Genomic DNA, 25,457 nt, shown 5'->3' with positions numbered 1-25,457 from the left:
ACTTCATAACCAGAGGTGGTATCTTGTGTTAGACACCACATCAGGCTCCTTATTTTTAGGAAAAAAAAATTACAAATTTTTAAAATTTGCATTTTATATTTAGGAATTTGGCTTTTTCTCCTGGGTGTTGTGCAGGTGTTTCACACTCATTCCTCCCATTTGGGGGGAGCAAAACACAAAGTGCAGTTGGGCTGGAGAGGAGCAGGATGTACCCTGGTGTGGCATTCACATTTTCTCAAAAATCCCTTTGCCCAGGAGTTTTCTCTTGTGAAGCTGAAAAGCCTCAGAGAAAAGGGAAACAAATATTATCTCATTTGATTCTTCCATGTTTTACATGTCTGGAATGTGTTTGGAGGTTGTTTACCAACAGGTGATTCTTTCATTAGTTTCTGATGTGAGTTGTTATTACTCTTTGGCCAATTGGGGCCAAGCTGTGTCTGAACTCTGGAGAGAGTAATGAGTTTTTCATTATTATGTTTTTAATATTCAGTAAGTATCCTTTCTGTGTTCTTTAGTGTAGTATAGTTTAGCATTCTTTAATATAATATATAATAAATATATATTTAATTAATTTTAATTATTTTAATTTATTTTAATTGATAATAATTTTATTAATTATTATATAAAATAATAAATTAGCTTTCTGAGAACATGAAGTCAGATTCATCATTCCTTCCTTCCTTCATCAGGACACCCTGCAAATAAAATACCCTGGCACTGTGGGGATCCCTGAAATATAAATTATATATATAAAGATATAAAAATATTTATAAATATAAATATTTATAAGATTTAGAAATTTATAAAGTTTTAGAAATATAAATAAACCTTTTCATTCCCATGGAAGGAAGGAGGGGCTCTGAAGTGTCCCTGTCCCTCCCTTTCCTCTCTGCCCAAGGCCGCCGTGTTTTGCTGTTTCTAAATTGGGAAGGGAGCAAGTTCCTGTCAGAGATTCCCAGAGCTTTCCCTGCTCCATCCTGCAGCTCCAGGGCATTGTTGGAGTCACGTTGGAGGCTCTGCTTCCTGCAGGGTCCTGGGCTGCTCTGCCTTTGGGATCAGATATGGGATGAGGCAGCACAGCCATTCCCAAAGGGATCGCTGCAGACCCACCAAAAAGCCCTGGTTTGGTGTCCCTGCCCATGGCAGGGGCTTGGGATGAGATGAGATGAGCTTTAAGGTCCCTCCCAAGCCAAAGCATTCCATGGTTCCATCCCATATGGAGAAGTTGAGGAGGTGACAGCCACCCCCTGGTCATTAGCCAAGGGCCTCCTGGCTTTTATCAGCAATGGTATGGCCAGAGCAGCTCCATTCTTCATGGAAAGGGTTCTCCAGCCCTGGCACAGCTGCCCAGAGCAGTGATGGAGTCAAATCCCAGGAGGGATTTAACAGATGTGTGGATGTGGTGTTGTAAATGCAGGTCCACCCACCAGGGGAGAGAATGATGCATCTGACTCCGTGTTCTCAGAAGGCTAATTTATTATTTTATTATATTATATTATAATAAAGAATGCTAAACTATACTAAAGAATACAGAAAGGATACTTACAGAATGCTAAAAAGATAATAATGAAAACTGGTGAGACATTCCAGAGTCCCAACACAGCTTGGCCCCAGCTGGCCAAAGAGTGAAAACAACTCCCAGCAGAATCCAATGGAACAATCACCTGTGGGTAAACAAGCTCCAAACACATTCCATATGAGCACCACAGAGGAGAAGCAAATGAGATAAGAATTGATTCCCTTTTCTCTGAGGCCTCTCTTGCTGCCTCTCAGCTTCCCAGGAGAAAAATCCTGGGTGAAGGAATTTTTTCAGAGAATGTGAATGCCACAGATGTGGCACTTGGGGACATGGGTTAGTGGTGGCCTTGGCTGAATCCCTCAGTCTCAGAGGGGTTTTCCAACCTCAGCAATTCCATATTTCTGAATTAGCCTTGTATCCAGGTTTGGTGCAGAGGAAGGTCTGCCACCTGCTGCCATGGGGTTTTGAGTGTGTGCCATGGAGGTACCAGCACATGGGCAGACTTTAGGAACAAAATGTGTTTTTCCAGTCGAATTTTTTATGGCTGCTTGTCTTAAACATGGGGTGAATTGGGGTTCAGGTGCATTAAGAGGTGAGGTGTAACCCACCTGGCTGCTCTGACCTCCTAAACCTGCTCCCACAGCCCTTGTGGTGTGGGTTTTGCAGGATCTGGATGTTGCTGTAGCTGCTTCCTGAACATTGTAATGCTCCAGAATCCCAGCTCCTGCCTGGTGTGTTCACATTCCTTCAATCCTCTGTTGGAAATGCTGCTGGGGGGCCAAACACCTTCACTGTCACCCAAGCAGGGCCCTCACAAGGGGACAGGGATTACCAATGAAGCTGAATTTCAGAGGAGAACTTGGGAATACTGGCAAATAGCACAGGAAAAATACCAGCTGTATTTTTAGCTTCCCTAAGTCACACTTTGCTTTTTGCCCAGGGTGAACCTCTTTGCTCTTGCCTTGCAGGACTGTCCTTTTATAGTCTGTATGACCTATGCCTTCCACACCCCTGACAAGCTCTGCTTCATTCTGGACCTCATGAATGGTAAGCAAGGCTTGTTCAGATGATGATGATGATGTTACAAAAATTTTGGCAGGAGGATTGCTGAGATGGTTGGTCCCTCAAGCCTGGGCTGCTCTATTTATTCTGCTCTCCACAAACCAATGTGTGGTACAGCCTTTGCCTGTGTGGAAATCCTCTGCTGGATTAGTCACTGAATGCAAATGTTTATGAAATAAATGCATTTTAAAATGGAGTTTCAGACTGATCAAATCTCTGTATGAACTTTCTCAGCTGTTTTGTCACCACACAGATTTGCAGAGGGTGGGGCTGTGTGATCTCCAGGTAATAAGAACCTACAAAAGCTGAGCTGTTCCCCCACAGTGTCACCCTGTCTGCCTGCAGGGTAAGGTTTTACTGTTCACTTAATTACATCTCAATTCTCATTTCAGGAGGAGATTTGCACTACCACCTCTCCCAGCACGGAGTGTTTTCTGAAAAAGAGATGAGGTTTTATGCTACTGAAATCATCCTGGGCTTAGAGCACATGCACAATCGCTTCGTGGTGTACAGAGACCTGAAGGTAATGCTTGGTGGGTGCCTGAATCCACACAGAATCCACACAGCCCCTCAGAAAACTCCCATGGATTACCCTTCCTGAAGCCTTTCCTTGGCAGGATTATTTCTTTATCTGCCAGATTTTTGTACTGAGTTTTCAAAGTCCTTCTAATCTGTGCCATTATCCAGTTTAACCAGCCTGGGAGAGGCTTCCTGGGGGTCACAGTAAATCCTGTGAGATGTTACTGATCTCCCTGATGGGAGAATGATTTAGAGGATAATTTACTGTATTTACTGTAATAATTTACTGTATTTCTATATTTGTGTGTGTGATGGGAGACAGCAGCAGGAGAGGGGCTGGGGGGTTTCACTGATATTTGGGAAATTGAGGACAGGTCCCAGAGAAGAGTCCCTGGACCAAGTGGCAGCACAAGGGGATGAAAATCTGCCCAGAGACTGAGAATAAAAGGTGTAAGAGCCACACACAGACCCTGCTGTGAAGAAACCAAAAACAACTTGAGGCCAGAATGGATTATACATTTATTACCTGCTTTGTGTTCAAACCTTGCCTGGTTATTCCCTTCTGTTGTTCAGTATTTCATAACCTGTGGAGTTGATGGTAGTGCTCTGTGAGAAGGTGGATTTTTTATCTAGGAAGTGCCTGGTAGATATTGATGTTAAATAAAAGAAGGCAATTACCAATTACCAGGGAGTATTGATGTTTGAGTTGCTGTGCTGTGAGAGTTTGCAGTTGTCAGCTGGGGAATACCAAGCACTCACCTCCTTCTCTTGGTTTCCAGCCTGCAAATATCCTGCTGGATGAACATGGGCACGTGAGGATATCAGACCTTGGGCTGGCCTGTGACTTTTCCAAAAAGAAGCCACATGCCAGTGTGTAAGTATTCTGTCTGGGAGCTGCACATCCAGGTAGTGCTAAATCCATCCTGAATTTGTCTTTATAACTTAACTTTGCCTCAAGGGGAGGAATGACACTTGTGTGGCCCAGGCTTGCTGAGCTGGTGGCTCTAATGAGGTTTTTTGGGCTCCTGTCCCTGTTTTCCTGCACAGTTGTAGCAGCTGATGTGTAGGCATGGCTGGGAGATGACACATTATTTCAGGATGATTCACTGCTCAGAGAAGAACCTGACTGAGTTAAAGTACCAGATTGCTTTAATTGTCCCAACCTGGTACTTAAATATTCCCAAACTGAATAAAATCCTGGATTTATTGTGTCTTTCTCTTTCTGGATCTTCATGGATCTGGAGGCAAATTTTGTTCCTTTCTGCCTCTCACCATCAGGATTTAACTGGGATCTGAATTCCTGGAGTTGGGTGTGGATTCACATCTTACCTGGCACGTTTCATTCTTAGCTCCTCAATTGACCTGATTTAGTCTTGGGATTTATGCAGAAAGGGAAACTCCAGCCTGTCACACCTTAAGAGATTTACAAATCAGTAGCTTCTTGAAAAAAGTCCACATGTTTTGAACATGTCAAGGGTAAAAGCAATACCTGGTGGCTGCTTCTTGTGGTGGCTTCAGGAGTGTCCTGTGCTCACACAGGTGACACAAAAAACCCATTGGAAACAAAATAAAATGGTCAAAATGAATTCTTTCCAAATTGGGCTGTCTTATTGAGAGAATACTGATTTTCAATGATTTTTTTCCCCAGTGATAATGTTGGATGTAATGAATGCTTTGTGCTGTTGTGCTCTGCAGAGGAACCCACGGGTACATGGCCCCCGAGGTGCTGCAGAAGGGCACAGCCTACGACAGCAGTGCTGACTGGTTCTCCCTGGGCTGCATGCTCTTCAAGCTGCTGAGGGGGTGAGTGGGGCTCCTGCCTTGCCTGTGGGGGCCTGGGGGGCCTCTGTGGGTGTCCCTTGGAACAGCAGGACGTGGTGTGTCACAGGTTGGCTGAAGTGATCCCTCAGTGCTGCCCCACGTGTGACAAACCAGGCTTTTTCTTCCAAACCAAACCCAACCCAAGCATCCTGTAGTAGCTACTGGTGTGGGAAATGAGGAAGACACTTCTGTCTGCTCTCTGAAGTGCTGCAGACCAGCAGTTTGCTTCTCTCTGGGAGTTTTAAATGTTGAGATGTTGCTCCTTGGAGTGCTCTCAGCCAGCCGTGTTAAATCATGGGCTTTGTGTTGAGACCTGGTGTTGTGGAGAAGCTCTTGGCTGCACTGGTCCCTCTTTGGGTGCTACTCAGCCTTCCCTCCTGCAGGGTTTGGGCCAGGTACAAGGTGTGGGTCCTTCCATTTGCTGAATCTGGCCTGTTACCTAACCAGTGTCCAAAGGTACGCGATAATTACAGCTTTGTCAGCTCATTAAACTTAGAACAGATTAATGCCATGGGATTTATCTGAGCAGTCAACAAGCACTGATGGGCAAGTGCTTGTAGAAAATGGCATCCTCAGTGTTAATGGCAAACCAGGAGAAATCTGAGGCTTTTCTCAGTGCTTCTCTGTAAAGATTGATCATTAGGTCATCCTGTGTCCTCACACATAATTAATTATCAGCTTTTATCTCCATGCAGACACTGCACAAAGGAAGGTCAATGTGTGACTTGTGAATTGAACTCTAGAGCTGTATCAATTTAACATTAATTGTGCACAAAGCAGACCATGTAAGGGTGCAAATAAAGAAAGAAGTGGTGTTTAAATTGCCAGTCTTTGGGCTGTGATTGTCCCTGGCAGAGATGTTCAGGGTGGTATCAGTGCTCAGCCAGAAGCCAGAGCATTATTCACAGTGAACTCTCATTCCTCATCTGTTCTGAAACCAATTAAGCACATCCCAAAACAAGGGCTGGGCACATGGTGCCATTTCTTGGTATTTGGTAAATTTAGTCTGGCACAGAATCTGCCCATAAGTCGCCAGTGAATCATTTTCTTCCCTGATCTACTCAGAGCCTTCTTGTCAGAGTACATGAGGCTGTGTGGGAACCATTTACCTGTCATGTTGAAAAGAGAAAAATTGAAGTCCTGGTCCATCCATTGCATTCATCAATCAGAACATTTTTGAGAATAAAAGGAAAATAACTTGGGAGTAGCAGGTCTCCAGTTGAAACATGCTGGTACACTCTGCCATGTGGTAAGGCAGAATGCTTTAGAATAGCTAATTAATGGAATTGATAAGTGAGTAACATTTTGATTGTGAAAAACATCATCCCCTCAAGGTTTTAAAGAAAAGAAGCAGGGAATATATCCTAAATATAATCAAAATATCTCTTACTACAATACTGCTTCTTTCACGGAGGACTGTGTGATAAATCTCTAATGGGTCACAGTCTTCCATAGCTTAGAGGAAAATTCAAATTCAAGCCAGAATTATAAAGCAGGAAAGGGATGAAGCTGATAATTTCCAAGATACCATCAGATATCTTCCCAGTGGCTGATGCTGTGGGATCTGTTATCTCTTATCTCTTTGGGGAATGGTGAGTTCAGTGGGTCATGCTCACCTTCCTTATAGAAATCATCGAATTTAAATCCCTGTGGGTGATGGCTGCTCAGGGTTTCCTTGTTAGCTGAAAACTGTTCAGGTTTGGGGGAGATAGATGTAATTAGTGAAGCATTTGAAGTACATCTTTAAGGCCAGATCACTGTTGAAGAATTACCCAACTTTCTGCTCACCTTCTGGTGGATCAGATTGTTCTGCAGTGCAGGAGCGATGAGGGGGACTGATGGCTGCTCAGGGTTTTCTTGTTAGCTGAAAACTGCTCAGGTTTTGGGGAGAAAGATGTAATTAGTGAGGCATTTGAAGCACATCTTTAAGGCCAGTTCACTCTTGAAGAATTACCCAACTTTCTGCTCACCTTCCTGTGGATCAGATTGCTCTGCAGGACAGGAGGGATGAGGGGGAAGGATGGGACTAACAGGATGCTCCACTGACTCCTGGTATTGCCACAGCTGAAATACCCAGATATGCTGAGGCTTTACATTTATTTATTAGCATTTTTTTTTCTTCTTTCCACAGGCACAGCCCTTTCAGGCAGCACAAAACCAAAGATAAGCACGAGATCGACCGGATGACGCTCACGGTGGTAAGGGCTGGCCCCAGTGACATCCCCGTGTTCCCTGAGCTCCCATTTCCCCTAAAACTGGAACTGTCCCCCCTGCTCTCTCTATCTGCACATGGGAGAGCTGTTTCCAAACACCAGCAGGGGCAAGAAAGCAGAGCACACCCCTTCCATCATGGAATATCTCTTTGTGTTTCCTTTCCCCACAGAACGTGGAGCTCCCGGATTCCTTTTCTCCTGAGCTCAAGTCCCTTCTGGAAGGGCTCCTGCAGAGGGATGTGAGCAAGAGGCTTGGATGCCAAGGAAGAAGGTAGGTGTTGTCTTCTCCTTGGACCTCTGCCTTGAAAAATTTCCACTTCTCTGTCAATGAGTGAATTCATTTCAAGTAAAAATCTGCTTCCTGTTGTGAAGATTTTAATTTTGGAAAGAGAACATTACAAAGTGCTGCTGCATGGAATTACATTTCAGATTCCTTCAGTTTGGACATGTTTTTTTTTTGACAATTTCTGTCCTTAAAGCCTTTCCCTGAGTTCCCTGCAGTCATGCTTGCATTGGGTGGTGTTCCTACTTCTCATCCCTCGGTTGTTTTTCTGGTTTTGCCTGATCTGTTTTGGCATGAAATCATATGACTTGACTCAGACATACTGATAGGGAAAATTTATTGCTTATATTGTATCTGTAATGATAGGAGCGTACTACAAAAAAAACCAAACCAAACCACAAACCAAAAAACAATCCCAAAAACACCAAGCAAAAGCTGCGAATATTGCTGGTGCTGCCTTTGTCACTTGATTATTCTGAGCTTCCTGCCAGGCTCACCTGTAAGCTGTTCATGAAATTGTTATCTCCTGCTTAAAAAGGCAGTGTGAGACTGACAGAGAAAAGGAGAGGAGTAAACAAGTGTTGAGAAACCATTGGGATGTGTGATAACAGGTAGATGGTCACACCTGAGCCTGGGGCTGGCTCCAATTCCAGTGGGAGATTCAGAGGATTTTTGTTTTGGAGCCCTCTTTGATAATGACCTGAGATTGCTTTTCCCTGAGAGATAACAAGAGTAGTTGATTATTTTCTTATAAAATTTGTATAATGTGGAGTAATCTGGTTATTTACATACAGTGTTTGGGATCTGACCCAGATCTGTGTTTGAGATCTGACCCAGAGCATTTTTGGGGTCTGACCTGGATCCATGTTAGGGATCTGACCTGGATCCATGTTTGGGATCTGACCCAGAGCATTTTTGGGATCTGACCCAGGTCCATGTTTGGCATCTGACAACAGAGAAACTTTGTTTGCTGTTGGAAATGATGGAGTGCCATCAGGAGTTCTTGCCTGCCAGCCCTGGAGCACTATTCCAAGTGTTTCCACCTGCAGATCTGCTCTCCTGTTGTTTACTGAGGAATTCTTACATTTTATTTTGCAAAAAAGAGCGTTTCTCTGATGTTCTTGGGTGATAGAAGTGTGACCTTTGAGGGCTTTGTATTCCTTGAATACACTTTAAAAGCCCTTTCCTTTGTTGACTTCAGTCACTTCTGTTTTGCAGCGCACAAGAAGTAAAGGAACATCCTTTCTTCAAAGGCATTGATTGGCAGCAAGTCTATTTACAGAAGGTAAAGGATAAAGACAGTAATTTAACTGACTTGGTAAAGCACTAAAAGGAAAATAAACCCAAACAGGTACTGAGCAGAAAACTTGAGGGTCACAGTGCCCAGCACAAGTGCTCACTCACACAAATACAGGAAGGGTTGTTGATGAATATTCATTACTACAGGTCTTCCTGATTGTTAAGAATAAATAATAACATTTCCAGGTTCAAATTACTGCATGTTTCCTTTCCTTTGCTGTCTCTAAACTGGGGACTTTTATCCCCAGATTTTTGAAGGAGCTCTAATTAAAAGAAGTGCCAGCAATTTTGCACTGAAGTTTAATTCCAAGGGGGGCACTGTGTCACAGTCAGGTGTAATCTGTGCAAAAATTACAAAGAATGGAGTTAAATAATACCCATTAATTTGTCTTTAATGATGCTGATTTCAATTTCCAGTACCCTCCCCCCCTGATTCCTCCCCGGGGAGAAGTCAATGCAGCAGATGCTTTTGATATTGGCTCCTTTGATGAAGAGGACACTAAAGGCATTAAGGTACCCAACTCTCAGTGCTGGAGGGGTGGCACTGGGGCTGCTCTGCTTGGCTTTCCATGTGTGTGTGGCATTTCCTTTGCTTCAGGGCTCTGGATGTGCAAGGAATTCCTTCAGGCTGGGAGAATCAGTCCATGCTGGTACTTTGGTCTGGTTCCCCTGTTTGTTGTTGCTTGCCAAGAAGTTTTTAGGCTAACTGAAATCTTACTTTCTTACCAAAAGTTTTATGTAGTGAAGGAAGTAAATGGTCAGGAAAGAATTGGGAGAGCCTCAGTTTTTCAAGAATACTTTATGGTTTGTGTGTTTACAAGTTGGGATTTATTTCTGGTAGCTTGGAGAAATGGAGCTAAACTTTATTTTAATAGTTGAGTGGTCAGAGAGTGCTGGGGAAAACACTTAAAAATGACAAAATGTGTTAATAGTAGCAATGTCATAAGTTAGAAAAGTGGTAAAAGAAATTTTCAGGTTCTGATATTATCCAAAATTTAATTAAAATAATATAAATTATATAAAAAAAGACAGAAGTTAGAGCTGCTGGCCCCTTTGGGACTCACATAAAGGGGGTGACCCTCTGTGGATTCCTCCACTCTCTGAAGTTTCCCTGGGACTTTGGGGCAGCAGGGCTTGGGTCAGTGCCCTTCATTGTTTTCATCACCCATTTCTGCAGTAGAACAGATCTCATTCTTGTTCTTACAGAAGTGAGTCAGGAGGGAAATTAATTGTTCTAAACTTTATAAGGAAAAAGCCCCATTAAGTACTCAGTGAGCCTAAAAGGGAGCTCGTCTGTCAGTGTCACCTGCTGTGGTGACAGAAGTTGGCACAGAACAGTGCAGAGAGCCCAGGATGTTCTTTATCCCAGAAAATTCCACATCTTCAGCATCAATGTTAGCCTGGCAGGATTCCAGTCCCCTGTAATTCTGCAGTGCCAGGATTCAGAGGAACATTTTGCAAGGAAGAACCAGGGAGCCTTTTTATTTCTTGGGAGGCTCAGAGATTCTCAATAACATGATTGCTGTCCTGGAATGTGAATCACCAGCAGGTCGTTGCTGTGTCATGTCCAGTTTGATCTCAGAATCTCATAGCTCAGGGGATAAATTTACCCTTGGGGGGTGAGTCAGGGAGGGACAGCACAGCCCCTCTGGGTGTCACAGGCTTCCAGAGGGGACAGCAGGGTTCCTGCCTGAGTCAGCTGCCAGCCAGGTGCCAGCAGCCCTGGGCACCACCGAGTTTGCTCTCCTCCCTGCTCCCTTGGGTTTTATTTATCCTGCAGAATGTCCCGTGGGCCCCAGAAGAGCTCATGAACTTTGGGTTATGAGGGGGAAGCCCTCAGGGGATGCCTGTGGCTGTTCCCCCTTCCTTGGAGATTTTCTGGGTGTGTATTTTCCTGCTGGGATATAGCATGGATCTCTGAAAAAGAGGAGAATATCTATTCCAGGAGGGTCTGGCCTGGCTGAGCAGGAGAATCAGGCTGTTCTGCAGCTGTTGGTGCTGCATCCACACAACTTTAATCTCCTCCAGGGATGGGCACTTCACCGCTGCCCTGCTCAGTGCTGGGAAACCCTTCTGGTGAAGGAATTTTTTTCCTGATTTTCTTCAGTGCAATTCAATTTAAGTAGTCAAAGTATTAGTGGAGAAAAGAATCCTTATGCCAGTACATTTGACATCTGCAGCACATGCTGATGAATTCTGAGGGTTAGTTATTAAGAATATAAAACCAGGCTGTGGAAGCATGGAAGGCATTGCTGTGGAAAAGGTATCTTTTCACGTATTCCTGGAGTTTTTGGGTTGGGGAAGTTTTTGTGCAACAAAATTAAGATTACTGCTGCTTACATTGGAGTAGTTCTTTAAATGTCTAGAGAGCGTTATGGGGCAGTGTTGAGTGAGGATTTTGGAGCTATCAAACCAAACAAGTTTTGAGCAGGTGGCCTGTTCTCTGCACATAAATTAATATCTCTGCTTAAGTTAGTGTCTGTGCTTCTCTTGCTTGCATCTGTTTGTTTTGTGAAGGTTTTAGTTCAATCCATCGTGTAAAATAATGCTGTTGCATGGGTAACTATTAACTGTTGGGGATAAGAGTAGTGAAAGTTATTAAAATGTTGGGTTTTTTGTTGTTTTTCTCTTGCAAGTTGCTTGATAGTGACCAGGAGTTATATAAGAACTTCCCTCTGGTAATATCGGAGCGTTGGCAGCAAGAAGTAGCAGAAACTGTTTATGATGCAGTAAATGCAGACACAGATAAAATTGAGGCCAGAAAAAGGGCTAAAAATAAGCAGCTTGGCCACGAGGAAGGTAATCTGTCCTTACACTTCTCTCATATTTTGCTGCTAGGTAGTAATTCCTGGGTTTGGAGTTCTCCCATTGCCGTCATTCCCAGGAATCGTTAGGATTTGTTTAATCGCTGTCGTGTTGCTTAAGATGTTTCTTAATGTTATGAAATGCTGAATGATGACATCAGGCTTTGGAAAGAGATTCATGGAATCATAGAGTCCTGGAATGGTTTGGGTTGGAAGGGATTTTAAAGCCCATCCAGTCCCATTCCCTGCTATGGGCAGGGATGCCTTCCACTATCCCAGGTTGCTCCAAGCCCTGTCCAACCTGGCCTTGGACATTTCCAGGGATCATGGGGCAGCCCCAGCTTTTCTGGGCACCCTGTGCCTCCCCACCTTCCCAGTCTGTGGGGTTTGATTTCCTGCCCAGGAGCTGGGAAGGGCCCCAGGAGGTTTTGCACAGCAAACTGCAGCTTGCACAGGGATGTTGCATCAAACCCCCAAGCTTTGGAGAGCAACATTCAGCGCTTTTAAAACTTCCTCCAGTGAGATACTTTGAGAGCCAGGACCTGTCCTTGTTCCCTACTCTGCAGCCACAGCAGCTGTGCAGTTAGGGCAGAGCTGGGGGTATGTGTGTGAGATCTGAACAGAGCTGGGGGTTTGTGTGTGATATCTGAACAGGGCTGGGGGTTTGTGTGTGATATCTGAACAGGGCTGGGGGTTTGTGTGTGATATCTGAACAGAGCTGGGGGTTTGTGTGTGATATCTGAACAGAGCTGGGGGTTTGTGTGTGAGATCTGAACAGAGCTGGGGGTTTGTGTGTGAGATCTGAACAGGGCTGGGGGTTTGTGTGTGATATCTGAACCTGCCCAGGGCACGGCGGGTCCGGGGCTCCATCCCCTCGGCACAGAGCTCTCTCAGAGTGCTTTCAGCTGCATCTCCTGTCGCTTTGCTAACTTCTCCTGTTGGTTTAGATTATGCCCTGGGGAAGGACTGTATCATGCATGGCTACATGCTCAAGCTGGGGAACCCCTTCCTGACTCAGTGGCAGCGGCGTTACTTTTACCTCTTCCCCAACCGGCTGGAGTGGCGAGGAGAAGGAGAGTCCCGGGTGAGTGAGGGGCCCTGGGAGCTCTGCTGGAAGGCAGCTGGAGCTGGGACACACCTGGAGAGCCCAGGAGCTCTCCTAGTGAAAGAGTTTTCTCTGAGTAAAAGCCCCTTTGAGTATCTCCTGTCTCACTGTAGTTAACACGTAGCTTACACTGCACGCAGGAGATGTAAAGTTGTCTTGAGAATCCTTTGTTTGCTTTGTTGTGTTTTTAAAGGATTTTGGTAGTTGATGGTGTTGTTTCTCATTTAGGACCTCTGGACTATTTATACAAAAAAACACAAACTGGTAAGGTGATAAATGCTATAGCATTTTGTTTCCAAGAAAATGCTATAGTGGCTGTAGTGTAGCCCAGCTGTGCTCATGTGCAGGGCAGATAATTTGGATATTTAAATTAAGGAAGCATTTGGAATTTGAGACATTGTGTACTCTGCAGTCCATAGGGAGAGTTTTCCTGCACACTGTTGTGTATATTCTCTTTGTAAGTATTCAGTGCTGAAATATTCCCTTTCAGCTCTTTGAAGTAGTGAAATTGCCTTTTTTTGGGTAATAACAGTAATGCTTGAAAAATGTATCAAATTATATGCAACTCTTGAGGGAAAATAGTTAATTTTCTGTTTGCAGACACACCTATTTGTAGATTCTTATTTCATGCTGTCATTACTGGCTTTTAGAACTGATATTTCGTTGTCACTGTTGAAGCAACCAAGCCCCTTGTAAATCTCTCTCTTACCTTACTATCTATCTTTAGTTCATGACCCAGCCTTCAGAAATAAATGTTTGTATAATGACATTTAATGTTCATCACTTAATTCATGTGGATAGTCCAGGAAAATGAGATAGTGGCTTTATTTGATGGGCAACAGCGTTTTTTTTCAATTAATTCTCTGCTCTTTTGCAAATGCTGCAGCAAAACCTGCTGACAATGGAACAAATAGTATCTGTTGAAGAAACACAAATTAAAGATAAGAAATGCATCTTACTGAGAATTAAAGGAGGAAAACAGTTTGTCCTACAGTGTGAGGTAAGACTTGATTTTTTGATAACTTGATGAGATTGTTTTGCATATGATAAACAATTGACAAGTTTTTCTGCTCATCCTGTTGCGTGTTAATTAAGGCACTTGGTGAAGCAGAGCCAAGTGCTGATAAAATACCAATGTTTATCACCCTTGAGTTCTGAAAGCAGGAAACCTGCAGCTTGTCATGGATTTCAGTGGTATTTTGGGACAAGATGAGTTGGGTTTATTAAATAGCTAAAAACTCCCAAACTTCTCAAGCTCCAAGGGCCTCGTTGGCTCGTGTCTCACTGTGGGCAGCTCCTGGAGCTCATGTGTGGAAGGGGGAGTGCTCAAATCCTCTAAACATTGTACCAGCTTGCATTGGGGTGATGGAGAATTGCACATGGGCAGCACCCATGTTGCTCATTCCTTTGGAAAATTAAAATCTCTTCCCTAAAGTGCTGCCTGACAGAGAATATCAGAGATATTTTTGCCCCTGATGAAGGAGAGGAATGATGAGGAGGACTCCATTGGTATCGGAAGGCTAATTAATTACTTTATTATACTATGTTATTCTATACTATATTAGATTACATCTAAACTGAATCTGCCAAGCACTCAACTGCACTCGCCTGCCCTGAGTCTTGTGACTGTCAGCCAACAGTCTTGACACACACACACACCTGTGTTAGGAAAATTAATCCACAAACACCGGAGGTTTATGACCAAAAAGGAGACAGAGGAGTCCGTTTATTTTATTTGAATAAAGGGAGAGGCCATGGGCATTCCCCTGGGGTCTCTCCAATTTTTGGAGGATGCAGCCTTCCTTTTTATCCCAATTTCCCAGCCACATTTCCCTTCTCTCTTTCCCCATTTCTGAGGTACTTGAGAGGTACAGACTGCCCAATACCAAAGATTCCACCTCTAATGTACAACCCTCCCTTTTAACTTTTAATTCTTATGGAATTTAAGAGTTTTTCTTTCCCATTGATTCTTTTATTTTCAATGTCTGATTTAATTTACCAGCAAACCTAAAGTTTATTTGTAAAAGCAAGTCTCTTTTTGCATTCATCAATCAGTGGAGTCCTTCCCATTGTTTCTTTTATCTCCCAGTGCTAGTTTTATCTCCCAGTGCTGGTTTTATCTACCAGCAGACCCACAGCTTGTATGGAAGGATAAATCCACTATTCCTCTCACCTGGTCAGCGAATCAAAACACTCACACCAGAATCTAATTACCAATTCTCTTCAGGTAACCTATCTTGCACAATGTGAACAAACACAGCAGATGAGATAAGAGCTGTTTTTCCTTTCTCTGAGGTTCAGAGAATGCGAAACCCAGAAATATTCTTGGGAAGAATTGTGCCTTGCTTTTCTCTGTGAAGAGAAATAATGGTGACAGGACACGACACCGTTGAAAGTGCCAAATTCTTTCTGTCTTGCAGAGCGACCCCGAGTTTGTGCAGTGGAAGAAGGAGCTGACAGAGGCGTTCACCGAGGCCCAGAGGTTGCTGCGCCGGGCTCCAAAGTTCCTCAACAAATCCCGCTCCACGGTGGTGGAGCTGTCCAAGCCCCCGCTCAGCCACAGGAACAGCAACGGGCTGTAGGAGACACCCACCACCTTCCCGCAGGGAGAGCTGCTTGGTGAACCTGCAGAGCGTCCCAGAATCCTTGCGAACGAATGACTTTGTGCAGCGCCGGAGGCGGGATGTGCCTGGAGGAGGAGGAGGAGGAGGAGGAGGAGCTCCATGTTTACAGCGTTGGGATCACGTCAGGACTCTGTGTCTGCAGCAGGGGGGGGACCCTGCCCCTGGCAGCAGCAGCAGCAGCAGCAGCGCTGGAGGTCACCAAGCCCAGAGGCTGCTCCTTGCTCCACACCCCCGGCGAGGCTGCGTCCCTCTGGAACTACTGATGGAAGGAAGGATGAGGGAAGAGGCTTTGTCCCTGCCGTGGCCTGGCTGGCAGGGGGGTGACACTGCCGTGGTGACACCGGCGGACCGTGGTGGGTGCCCCCCCTCGCTCTGTGGTGTTGCCGTGTCCTCCCCGAGCGTTACTGCTGACTCTCTCTGATAACCTTGCTCCATACTGCTGATGATCAACAGTGTGACTCTCTGATGCACTTCAAAGTACTGAAATCCTTAACTGTCCTGTGGTTTAAATGTTATTGCTACTTCATGGGAGCGTTGAACTCGAATTATTCCCTGGGTTTGTTGTACTCACTAATAGTAGCTACCACCAGTTTTGCTTCTTCTACGTATATGCAGTACTATAACTGACACAATAGAGTAATAATTGGTGAAGAGGAATTTATGGTAGCTTCATCTAGTGCTCTGTTGTATAAATTGACTATTTTAGCACAGTTTTTAAAGAGCAGATTCCTTTTGACAAGTTTACAGTGAACATAAAAGACAGTTCTTTTCCATTTCAGGTCAACTGCACTTTTTAAAAAAAAAAAATTAAAAAGAAATGATTCAAATCCAGTGCATTCTAGAGCATGTGCTGGGTTCAGGTGTGTGTGGGTACCTCGGTACGTAACCCGGATCACTCCTCAGTCCTGGGACTTGGGATGCTCCTCTGCTGTACACAGGTGTGTTCCCCTAGCCTAGAAATCCCCAAAAATCCCCAAAAATCCCCTGGAGCCCGGCCCAGGAGGTTTGTGCACATATCACAGCTCAGCTTGGGAAAGGATCTCTTATTTTCTGTTCTGAAGAGTTCAAAGTGCCCACAGTGAAAGCAGTGTGAGCAAACTGAGCGTGGAGGAGCCGATCAAATGCCAGGTTTATGTTAATTCCACCTGAGGCATCAGGGTGCAAAGTCTTGCTGAAGGAAAGATCTCATCCTGAGCTGTCCCACAGCTTCCCCAAGCTGGGTGTTGTGGTGGTTTCTAAGAGAGAGGTCAGGGCTGGAATTTTTAAGCTGTTTTTCCAATTCAGTGAACAGCTTAGAGAGGATTTTTCTGCCCAGCTGCAGAGGTGCAGCTCTCACAGTCCCTGGAGAGAGTGGAGCTGTGCCTGTGTCGGTGGGAGTAGAAGTTGTGCGTGGTTTGTCGAGCGTGTGTGGCTGTCAGATCACCACAGAGTTCCTTGGAGAGAAGTAGTAAAAGTGGCTCTGTTTGCTGCTTCTGCATGGGAGCTGGGTTTGCTGCACGGCTTGTGCAAACCCTGGCTGACCACCTTGGGGCTGCACCAAAGGGAAAATGCATTCTGGAAAATGCCCCCCCCGAGAAAGTGGTTTCTTTCAGTGATTTCCCCCCCCCCCCTTTATTTATTTTCTAAATTATTCTGTATAAACAGCACCAGGCTCTCTGTCATTCCTGTTGAGCATCTCAGCTCCTCTGTAAGGAGCAGTGTCAGAGGTGATTGGTCAGAGGTTGGACTTGATGATCTTGGAGGTCTTTTCTGACCTAAAATAATCCCATGATTCTCTGTGTGGTATTTAAAAAATGTTTGGGATAAAAAATGCCTCCTCCTGGCTGTGGTTCAGCTTTCCCTACAATACCATGCAATGCTCGTATTTTTCTCCTTGATTTAGAAAAAAGCCCTCAGATGGTGTCAAAAGCTTCTCACAGTTCTTGTGTAACTTGTTTTCACTTTCTTATTCCCTGCTCAGTCCCATTCTTCTCCTTCAGTTATTTTCCATGGCTGGATTTCACTCTCCCTCCCTGTCAGCAGATTCCGGTTGTCAGTGAGGGAGGAAGAGGTCATCAGCTGGGAAATTGTGCCTCAAACCCAGAGATTTTATATGAAATGAAGGCTGTATATTGTCTTAGGGAAATACCTTTATTTTGAAATGTGATGGGGTTGGGATGGCCCTGGAATATTCTCATTATTGTGGTCTTTGCTGCTCCGTCCAACCTGCAGTGGGAGGGGCAGGATAAGATTTGGATTTCTTTAGCCAGCTGTGATTTATTGACAATTGATAATAGCTTTATTTTTGTGACTTGTATCTAACTGTGCAGCTAGGAGGGAAGAGGTTATCACAGTGACAAACTCCTGAACAAAGGTGGGATCCCAGTGAGAGATGGGGCTCTGTGTGGAGGGAGAGCTGGAATTGCACCCTCCAAACAGAAAATCCTGGATGCTGCCCCACACTGCTCCTTCCTGGTGTAGGAACCAGAGTCTCTGAAGCTTTTGTTTTGGACAAAGATTCCTGGTGGTGTTAATCTGCAGGAGGGTCTTTGGCTGTGTGTTTAGGGTCTCTCATTTATTTGCTAATTATTTTGCAAATTCATGAAACTGTTAAAGGAGCATTTACTGTGGGGTGTTTTTTGTGGTTTTTTTTTTTTTTTCCCAATCCTTCATCCAAGTGTTGGCCATCCACTTCTCCAAGTGTAAATCTTCTTCCTCTTGGTTGTGTTTGAGCTTTTTTTGTGTTCTTGTCCCCGGTCCAGCAGAGCCTCGGCTGCAGGCTCACGGGTTCTTCCCAAAGTGCTGCTGTGAGAGAAGCTGGAGTAGTGCTGGAGTGCATCCAGCTGGGATTGACATTCCTGGTATGTTCCCCCAGCCCCCAGCAGGCTTCAGAAATTCTTGGAGCAGGCTAATAATAGCTGGAAGTGTGTCTGGGAAGGGAAGCCTGGCAGGTAGGGAGACAGCAGCTTGGGGGATAGTCTCATCCGAGTTTTCCTGAATTTCATGGGGCTGCCCTGAGCACAGACAGGAGTTGGACTCTGATGATCCCTTTGGGTCCCTTCCAGCTCAGGATATTCCATCATTCTGTCATTCAGCACCTCCCCTTTAGAAACCCAGTGGAAGATTTTCCTCTCCCACTTCTACCAAGGGGGGAAAACCCCAAAAATTAAATTGTGAGGTTACATTTGGCTTTGAGATAAATCAGGATAAATCAAGTGTTTGCAGCCCAGTGTGGAGGTGGTGGAAACACAGGTTTGTGCTAAAAAAGAACTTGTTTTGGTTGTGACCCTGCCCAGAGGAGCTCTGGGGGTTGATGCTCCCTGAGCAGGACCAGCCCCAGCACCATCACTCCTGGGGAATCAGCTCATGAGCAGTGAAACCCCTGGAGCTCTGAGTTGCTCTTTCCCTGGCAGCTGGTCAGCTCTGGGAGCAGGTTCCTTGATCCCATGTCCATATCCGTGTCCTGCAGCCCCTGGCAGGGCAGTGTCACCCCCCCAGCACGTGGCAGTGACACTGCTCCTGCGCCTCTGGGGTGTTTGCACCCGAAATATCCCCAGGGGGAAGGACTGCTTGAAGTGTACAGTAGGCAAGAAATAATTCTAGTGGTGTTGATTAATATAAGGAATGAGTCAGTTCTACAAATTAAAAAAATCTGAAAAGCGTATTTTGACAAAGCATAGTATTAATTTTAATATTGTAAAAAAAAAAGAAAAAAGGAAAATATCTAAAATATACAGAGAAAAGATGTATATCCAAATGTCTGAGGAGTTTCAAGATAATCTACTTTTGTTTCCTGTTGGTTTCTATTCCATGGTGTACATATTGTGTGGATGGAACATCGGCTGTTTTAATACTATTGTTAAATTGTATTTTTATTTTGTGTTAAACTAATCATCACAGACTCAGCTTTATTTTGTTTATGTAAAGGTTGCTATGCTCTGTAGGTATAAACCCGAGAATTCTATTTTAACAGAAAAAAAGCATTTTATATTATTTATTAAATACATGTTTCTCCAACTTCTGACATTCCACAGAATTTCTGCTCCATATGTGTATGGAAGTGGCAGCTCCTTTCAAGCAGGATCAGCCAGCTTTATTCTGTTTTTCATGACAAAGTAGGGATGGATTTCCCTGTGCAGCCCTTCTCTCCCAGCACAGGGACTCCAGGCTCATCTCAGGTGGAAAACTCCTGCAAATCCACCCCTTTGATGGGATATTTCCAAATTTCTCCTTAATCCCTCAGCATTCCCAGAGCAACTGTTTATTCACAGGAGTCTGCTGAGTTAAAGAGAATTAATGACCTAAATTGGGGCATGGAGTCAGCGTGGTGTTTGATCCAGCTCAGCATCAGAGAATTGCCGAGCTCTGTCATTCCCAGGGGAAGGAGAGAGTGGAGGCAGAGCCTGGACACAGGGCTGGGCTCAGGACCTAAAATCTTCTCATTGGAGATGGGTTTGGTGTGATCCAGGGGGATCACTTGATCCCTAAAGGCAGGAGCAGTGCCAGGTCACTGTCCTGGAGCCAGGGCCAGGGCAGGACCCTGCTTGGTGTCACATCTCAGGGGTGGCGGCCACCAGGGACCCTGCAGGGACTGTCCCTCGGGGTTTGGGGAGGGTGACACCCAGGCAGGGCCCCCCTTGTGGTGCCATCTCCCCAGGAGCTGCCTCTGCTGGGCACATCTGGGCACATCTGCAGGGCCAACCCCAGCACCTCTGTCCCCTCAGTGAGGTGCAGAAATAGCTCTGAAGTTATCAGCTCGCTCAGTTCCTAAAAATAATTCCAGTTGTGAGCCTGGCCTGTGCAGTTTGAGGCGTACTTGAGGTGTAACTCTGTGTGCTCTCAGTTTCCACAGTGCTGGGGGTCAGTGCTGGTCAGGGCTGATCCCTGTGGCATTTCTGGGTGAAATGTGGCATTTTCCATTGCCACACTGCTGCTGAAGTTCTCTTCATGCCGAGGGGCTGCCTGGGGCAGGGAGGGATCCCTGCTGTGCTCCCTGGAGTAATCTCTGCCTTTTTTCCCATTTCCCTCTCTGATCCCATTGGATTTTGGGGTGAGCTGTAGCCCAAGCTGTTCCTGGAGGGCAGGGAGAGCTGGCGGTGCTGGTGGCATTGTGGCTCCTTAGTGTCACCCCTGGAAAGGTGCCGTGCTGGGGACAGTGCTGCTGGCCTGGGGCGTGTCCAGGCAGGGATTTTTTGGCAGAGAACCTGGGGACAGCTGCAGGAAGGTGGCTTTGTCCAGGGCCAGGTTGGTCTGGGTTTGTGTGACACGCTGTGTTTCCAGGCTGGAAAAGGAGATGAGCTGGGAAGAGGCTTTGCTGTGGTAGTGTCTCCTCAGGGAAAGGGAGAGAAGAGACAGTGGGTGAAATGGCACCAAAAAATGCGTGTGAAAAACAGAATAAAGCAGGAGCATCCTCGGAGAGGGGATTTGTGAGCACTTCCAGTGCCTCACCAGGTCCTTTAAAACAAAAAGGAGCAGATTCACACGAACAGCTACTCGCGATGAAGGAAACGATCGAAAGAGAACCTGTCCAAAATGTGTAATTAATTAATGGCAAGCAAAGCCAGGATCTGTAAATAACTTTAGATATTGTATCGATGAGATCATTCCTTGTTTTATGTACTTGGCTCTTTCCATATTTATTGTGGGGAGGAGGGTGCCACGAGCTGTGGCCTCGCTCCTCACGGACTGTCCCGGAGTTTACAGCCCCGTCGTGGCGGGTGTGCCACACTCGGTTCTTGCCGCCAGTATTTTTTTAACGGATTATTTTGGCACAGCTAAGCTGCTTCTGTGTGTTGGTCAGTACAAAACTGCTCTCCTACGACCAGACCCCAATAAAAACCGTCCTTTGCGTGTGTGCCGGTGTCCCGTTCTTTCCGTGTCACCTGTCCCGTCCCGCGCTCGCCGTGAGGCTGTACTGGGATGTACTGGGATGTGCTGGGATGTGCTGGATGGACCCCACTGCTCCATGCACAGGTAAGTCCCTTCCCCCAGCCCTGTGCATGCTGTTTGTGCTGGTTTTTCCGAGGGACACACCAGTTGTGTCCTGCAGGTGAGATGTGCTGGCTGTGCCAGGACTGGGAGGTGTGTCACAGGTGACCAAGGGTGGCCTTCCATCAACAGTGGCCAGGCTCCCTCATCCCTGCAGTGCCACATGGGAAGGATCATGGAAGCCACATCCTGGTGCTATTCCCGGGTGGGATTGGGGTTGGTGAGATGCTCTCCTGCCAGGGGGCTCCAGACTGACAATCCTGTTTGCTTTCTTACTCCCAGAGCCATTCTGGCAGCAGGTGCCAGCGCCCTGGGTGTACCCGTGGAGCTTTTGGGTCAGATGCTGAGCGACCAAGGTGGGGACATTGCCCCTGTGCACCAGACTTGTCCTGAGCAGGTGACATCCTGCCTGAGTGGCTGTTGGCAGCTGGGACATGTGGGACACAGGTCCTGCCGTGCCCTGAGGGGGTCACCCTTTTCCCCATGTGGTCACCACGTGTCCCCTGTGCTGCTCCCCTCCCACCTGGCCTGGCTGGGTGCTGACCACGCTGGTGCTGGTGCCAGGGGCTATTTTGAGCTCTGCTCCCAGGTCCTCCCTCCTCCAGCTCTGCCCCATCTCAGGGCTGGTGGGGAGACTGGGGTGCCCTGGGTGCTGGGCTCCCAGCCCAGGCTGTCCCCCTCGGGCGGCACCAGCGTGCTCTGGGGGGGCTCACACCCAACCACAGCGTTTCCCCCGTTTCTTTGGGGTGCGGAGGTGTGCACGGGTGACACACGTGCGGAAGCCGAGGAGCAGCAGGGCCCCGCGGTGCCGCCGCCTCTCCCCAGGCGAGGCCCCGGTGCCACCGCCGCGGGTATTTTTAGCAGTGACATGTGTCACCTCAGCTGCCACCGCGCCGGGGGCGGGGGGAGGCGGCCGCTGACCCTCTCGGTGCTGCCGGTGCTGCCGCTCTGGGCTCGCCGGGATCCCGGTGCCGGTGTGGGACACCAGCACCCACCGCCCCCGCCAGGTACCGGAGCTGGGGGGACCCGGGTGGGGGTCGGGGTCCCCTCGGCCGGGAGGGCTATTTTTAGTGGGGAATGGACTGTAGTCCGTATTTTTAGTGGGGAATGGACTATGGTCCGTATTTTTAGTGGGGAATGGACTATGGTCCGTATTTTTAGTTGGGAATGGATGGCCGTAGCGGCAGCCCCGGCTCCGGGCGTGGTGGGGCTGTGCCGGGGAAAGAAACACGGCAGGGCAGGGATGGGAGCGGGGATGGGGACGGGGACGCTGCTCCTGCCCTGTGCAGGGTGCTGGCTGGGGACCCCTCGGTTGGTGGCACGCACCAGGGTGGCAGCAGGAGTAAGGACCGATCCGAACGCCCTGGGTCCGCCTGAGCGGGGGGAGCGCGGTGCTGGTGCCACCCTGGTGCCACCCTGGTGCCACCCTGGGTGCTTGGTCAAGGCACGTCCCCTCCGTGCCTCAGTTTCCCCGAGGAGGGTCCCTCTCCGGCCTCGGGGGTGACAATGCCGTGTGGCTCGCCCCCTCCGGGCTCTGCGGTGCCATCGGGGCCGCTTCTCCCGGGACAGCAGAGCCCGGCTCGGGGACAGCGCGGGGGCCCGGGAGCACGTGGGGCAGCCAGCCCGGGAAGGCAGGGACATTGCCAGCCCGCTCCTGGCCGCTCCTGCCCTTTACTGTACAAGGAGATGCGGCTGCCGGGGAGGCACGGCCGAGCCCCGGCGCGCTCGGTGCATGAATGATCCCGACAGGTGAAACCGCGCTCGGCCCCGAGTGGGGCACGGATGGGCTCCTGCGGCCACCCAGCCCGGGGCTGTGGGGTCCCAGCTTCAATCATCACCCCCGTGCCACCAGCCCTGCGTGCCACCACCTCCCCACAGTGCCCCGGTGGCTGCTGGTGGCCTCCCCGTCCCCAGTTGGTGCCATGAGCTCAGGTGGGCAATGCTTGGTGTTAGGAAAATTAATCCACAAACATCAGAGGTTTATGTCCAAAAAGGAGACAGAGGAGCCCTTTTACTTTATTCAAATAAAGGGAGAGGCCATGGGGCATTCCCCGGGGATCTCTCCAATTTTTGGAGTATACAGCTTACCTTTTTATCCCAATTTCCCGACCACATTTCCCTTCTCTGTTTCCCCATTGGCTGAGGTATTTGAGAGTTACAGACTTCCCAAAACACCTGACACCAGAAATTCCCCTCTAATGTAACCCTCTCTTTTAACTTTTAGTTCTTATGGCATTTAGGGGTTTTTCCCCATTTCTGAGGTAATTGAGAGGTACAGACTTCCCAGAACGCCTGATACCAAAGATTTCCCTCTAATGTATAACCCTCCCTTTTAACTTTTAATTCTTACGGAATTTAGTTTTTCTTCCCCATTGTTTCTTTCATCTTTCGATGCCTAATTTCGTTTATCAGCAAACCTAAAGTTTATTTGTAAAAACAAATATCCTTTTCCATCCATCCATCAGTGGAACCCTTCCCATTGTTTCTTTTACCTCCCAGTGCTAGTTTTACCCACCAGCAGACCCACAGATTGTTTTGTAAAGACAAATCCACTGTTCAATTGGTCAGGGTGCTGCCAGCCTGGCACAGCTCTGGGGCCAGTGCAGCCCCTGGCTAACTCTCTGCTCTCTCTGTGCCCTGTGTGTCCCCACAGCACCGTCCTGCCTCGCCGCCACCATGGCCATCTCCTCGCGCCTCGCGCTCTGGGAGCAGAAGGGAAGTCTCAGTCCTGGCACTGCTGCTGTTGTTGGGCTGCCTGGGAGCTCAGTGCTGGGGGGTGTCACTGCAGCAGCCCCGGGGTCACATCCCCACAGCTCCCTTGTGCTGGCTCCGGGCTCCCTCACAGCCTGGGTGTTGTGGTTTGAGTGATTTTCGCCTGCCTGTGTGATTTTCGTGAGCCTGGCAGGCAGGGTTGGATGCTGCTGCTGCTGCTGGAAAAGCTGTGGGGCTGGTTTTGCCCTGAGACCTGCAGGGCTGCATGTGGCTGTGGTGGTGCTGGAGATGCTTTTTGCCTGGTTGCAGCCAGGATGGTTCCTCTGGTGGCCACGCCAGGGCCGCTGGCACAGAGCAGAGTTGGCAGCGCTCGTGGGCTCCTGCTGCACCAGTCTGGGGGCTGCACCAATCTGGGGGCTGCACCAATCTGGGGGCTGCACCAGTCTGGGCGCTTCTCTCTGGCCTTTTCCTCTTGGTGCTTCTGCTCCCACAGCATCCCTGACCCAGCCTGGTGCCCTCAACAGGAGCCTGGGCAGGATTCTGTGCTCAGCCTGGGCAGGGTGCTGTGCTCAGCCTGGGCATGATGCTGTGCTCAGCCTGGGCAGGGTGCTGTGCTCAGCCTGGGCATGATGCTGTGCTCAGCGTAGGCAGGGTGCTGTGCTCAGCCTGGGCAGGGTGCTGTGCCCAGCCCTGATGCAGGACACTGTGCTCAGCCTGACAAGGATGCTGTGCTCAGCCTGGGCAGGATTCTGTGCTCAGCCTGGGCAGGGTGCTGTGCCCAGCCTGGGCAGGATTCTGTGCTCAGCCTGACAAGGATGCTGTTCCCAGCCTGGGCAGGGTGCTGTGCTCAGCCCGGGTGGGATTCTGTGCTCAGCCTGGGCACGTTGCCGTGCCCAGCCCTGTGCCACTACCAGGCTGTGCTGGCTCCTGTCCCCGTGCCTGCCCTGTGACCCTCCTCTGCTCCCCACCCCAGATCCGTGACGAGGACCGGGGGCCACCCCCGTCTGCTCCCCCCCTGCTCCTGTCGGTCATCCCCGGGGGTTTCATCAAGCAGCTGGTGCGGGAGACTGAGCAGGAGGCCAAGGAGGCACGGAGGAGGAAGGAGAGCAGGGTGGGCACCAAGGAGGAGGTGAGCACTGAGGGACATTGTGACGGTGTTCACAGGGGTCTGAGGATGAGGGAGGAGATGAGGATCTGACTCCAGATCAGAAGGTTTGATTTATTATTTTATGATAAATATTATATTAAAACTATGCTGAAAGCATAGAATAAAGGATTTCATCAGAAGGCTGGCTAAGAATAGAAAAAGAAGGAAATGATAGCAAAAGCTTCTGTCTCAGACAGAGAGTCCGAGCCTGTTGTGATTGGCCATTAATTAGAAACAACCACATGAGACCAATCACAGATCCACCTGTTGCATTCCACAGCAGCAGATAACCATTGTTTACATTTTGTTCCTGAGGCCTCCCAGCTTCTCAGGAGGAAAAATCCTAAGGAAAGGATTTTCCATAAAAGATGTCTGTGGCAGG

The 25,457-nt window shown here is 47.8% G+C and overlaps 2 protein-coding genes across 2 annotated transcripts in view; both read left to right on the top strand.

Moving 5' to 3' along the window:
* The window catches only part of GRK3 (G protein-coupled receptor kinase 3), a 61,376-nt gene extending 40,294 nt beyond the window's left edge, over window positions 1–21,082 (top strand). Inside the window, exons 10-21 of the mRNA XM_063172819.1 lie at window positions 2,488–2,566; window positions 2,974–3,104; window positions 3,880–3,974; window positions 4,796–4,903; window positions 7,053–7,119; window positions 7,305–7,405; window positions 8,636–8,702; window positions 9,134–9,229; window positions 11,353–11,515; window positions 12,468–12,604; window positions 13,512–13,625; window positions 15,046–21,082. Of these exons, the coding sequence (XP_063028889.1) occupies window positions 2,488–2,566; window positions 2,974–3,104; window positions 3,880–3,974; window positions 4,796–4,903; window positions 7,053–7,119; window positions 7,305–7,405; window positions 8,636–8,702; window positions 9,134–9,229; window positions 11,353–11,515; window positions 12,468–12,604; window positions 13,512–13,625; window positions 15,046–15,207 (1,320 nt within the window). The 3' untranslated portion in view covers window positions 15,208–21,082. The remainder of the gene's footprint in view (window positions 1–2,487; window positions 2,567–2,973; window positions 3,105–3,879; window positions 3,975–4,795; window positions 4,904–7,052; window positions 7,120–7,304; window positions 7,406–8,635; window positions 8,703–9,133; window positions 9,230–11,352; window positions 11,516–12,467; window positions 12,605–13,511; window positions 13,626–15,045) is intronic.
* Window positions 21,083–23,123: 2,041 nt separating this feature from the next.
* The window catches only part of MYO18B (myosin XVIIIB), a 64,926-nt gene continuing 62,592 nt past the window's right edge, over window positions 23,124–25,457 (top strand). Inside the window, exons 1-3 of the mRNA XM_063172951.1 lie at window positions 23,124–23,148; window positions 23,870–23,931; window positions 24,902–25,057. Of these exons, the coding sequence (XP_063029021.1) occupies window positions 23,139–23,148; window positions 23,870–23,931; window positions 24,902–25,057 (228 nt within the window). The 5' untranslated portion in view covers window positions 23,124–23,138. The remainder of the gene's footprint in view (window positions 23,149–23,869; window positions 23,932–24,901; window positions 25,058–25,457) is intronic.

Source organism: Melospiza melodia, chromosome 20, assembly GCF_035770615.1.
Source record: "Melospiza melodia melodia isolate bMelMel2 chromosome 20, bMelMel2.pri, whole genome shotgun sequence".
Lineage (NCBI taxonomy): Eukaryota > Metazoa > Chordata > Aves > Passeriformes > Passerellidae > Melospiza > Melospiza melodia.
This window is presented reverse-complemented; position numbering and strand designations above follow the sequence as displayed.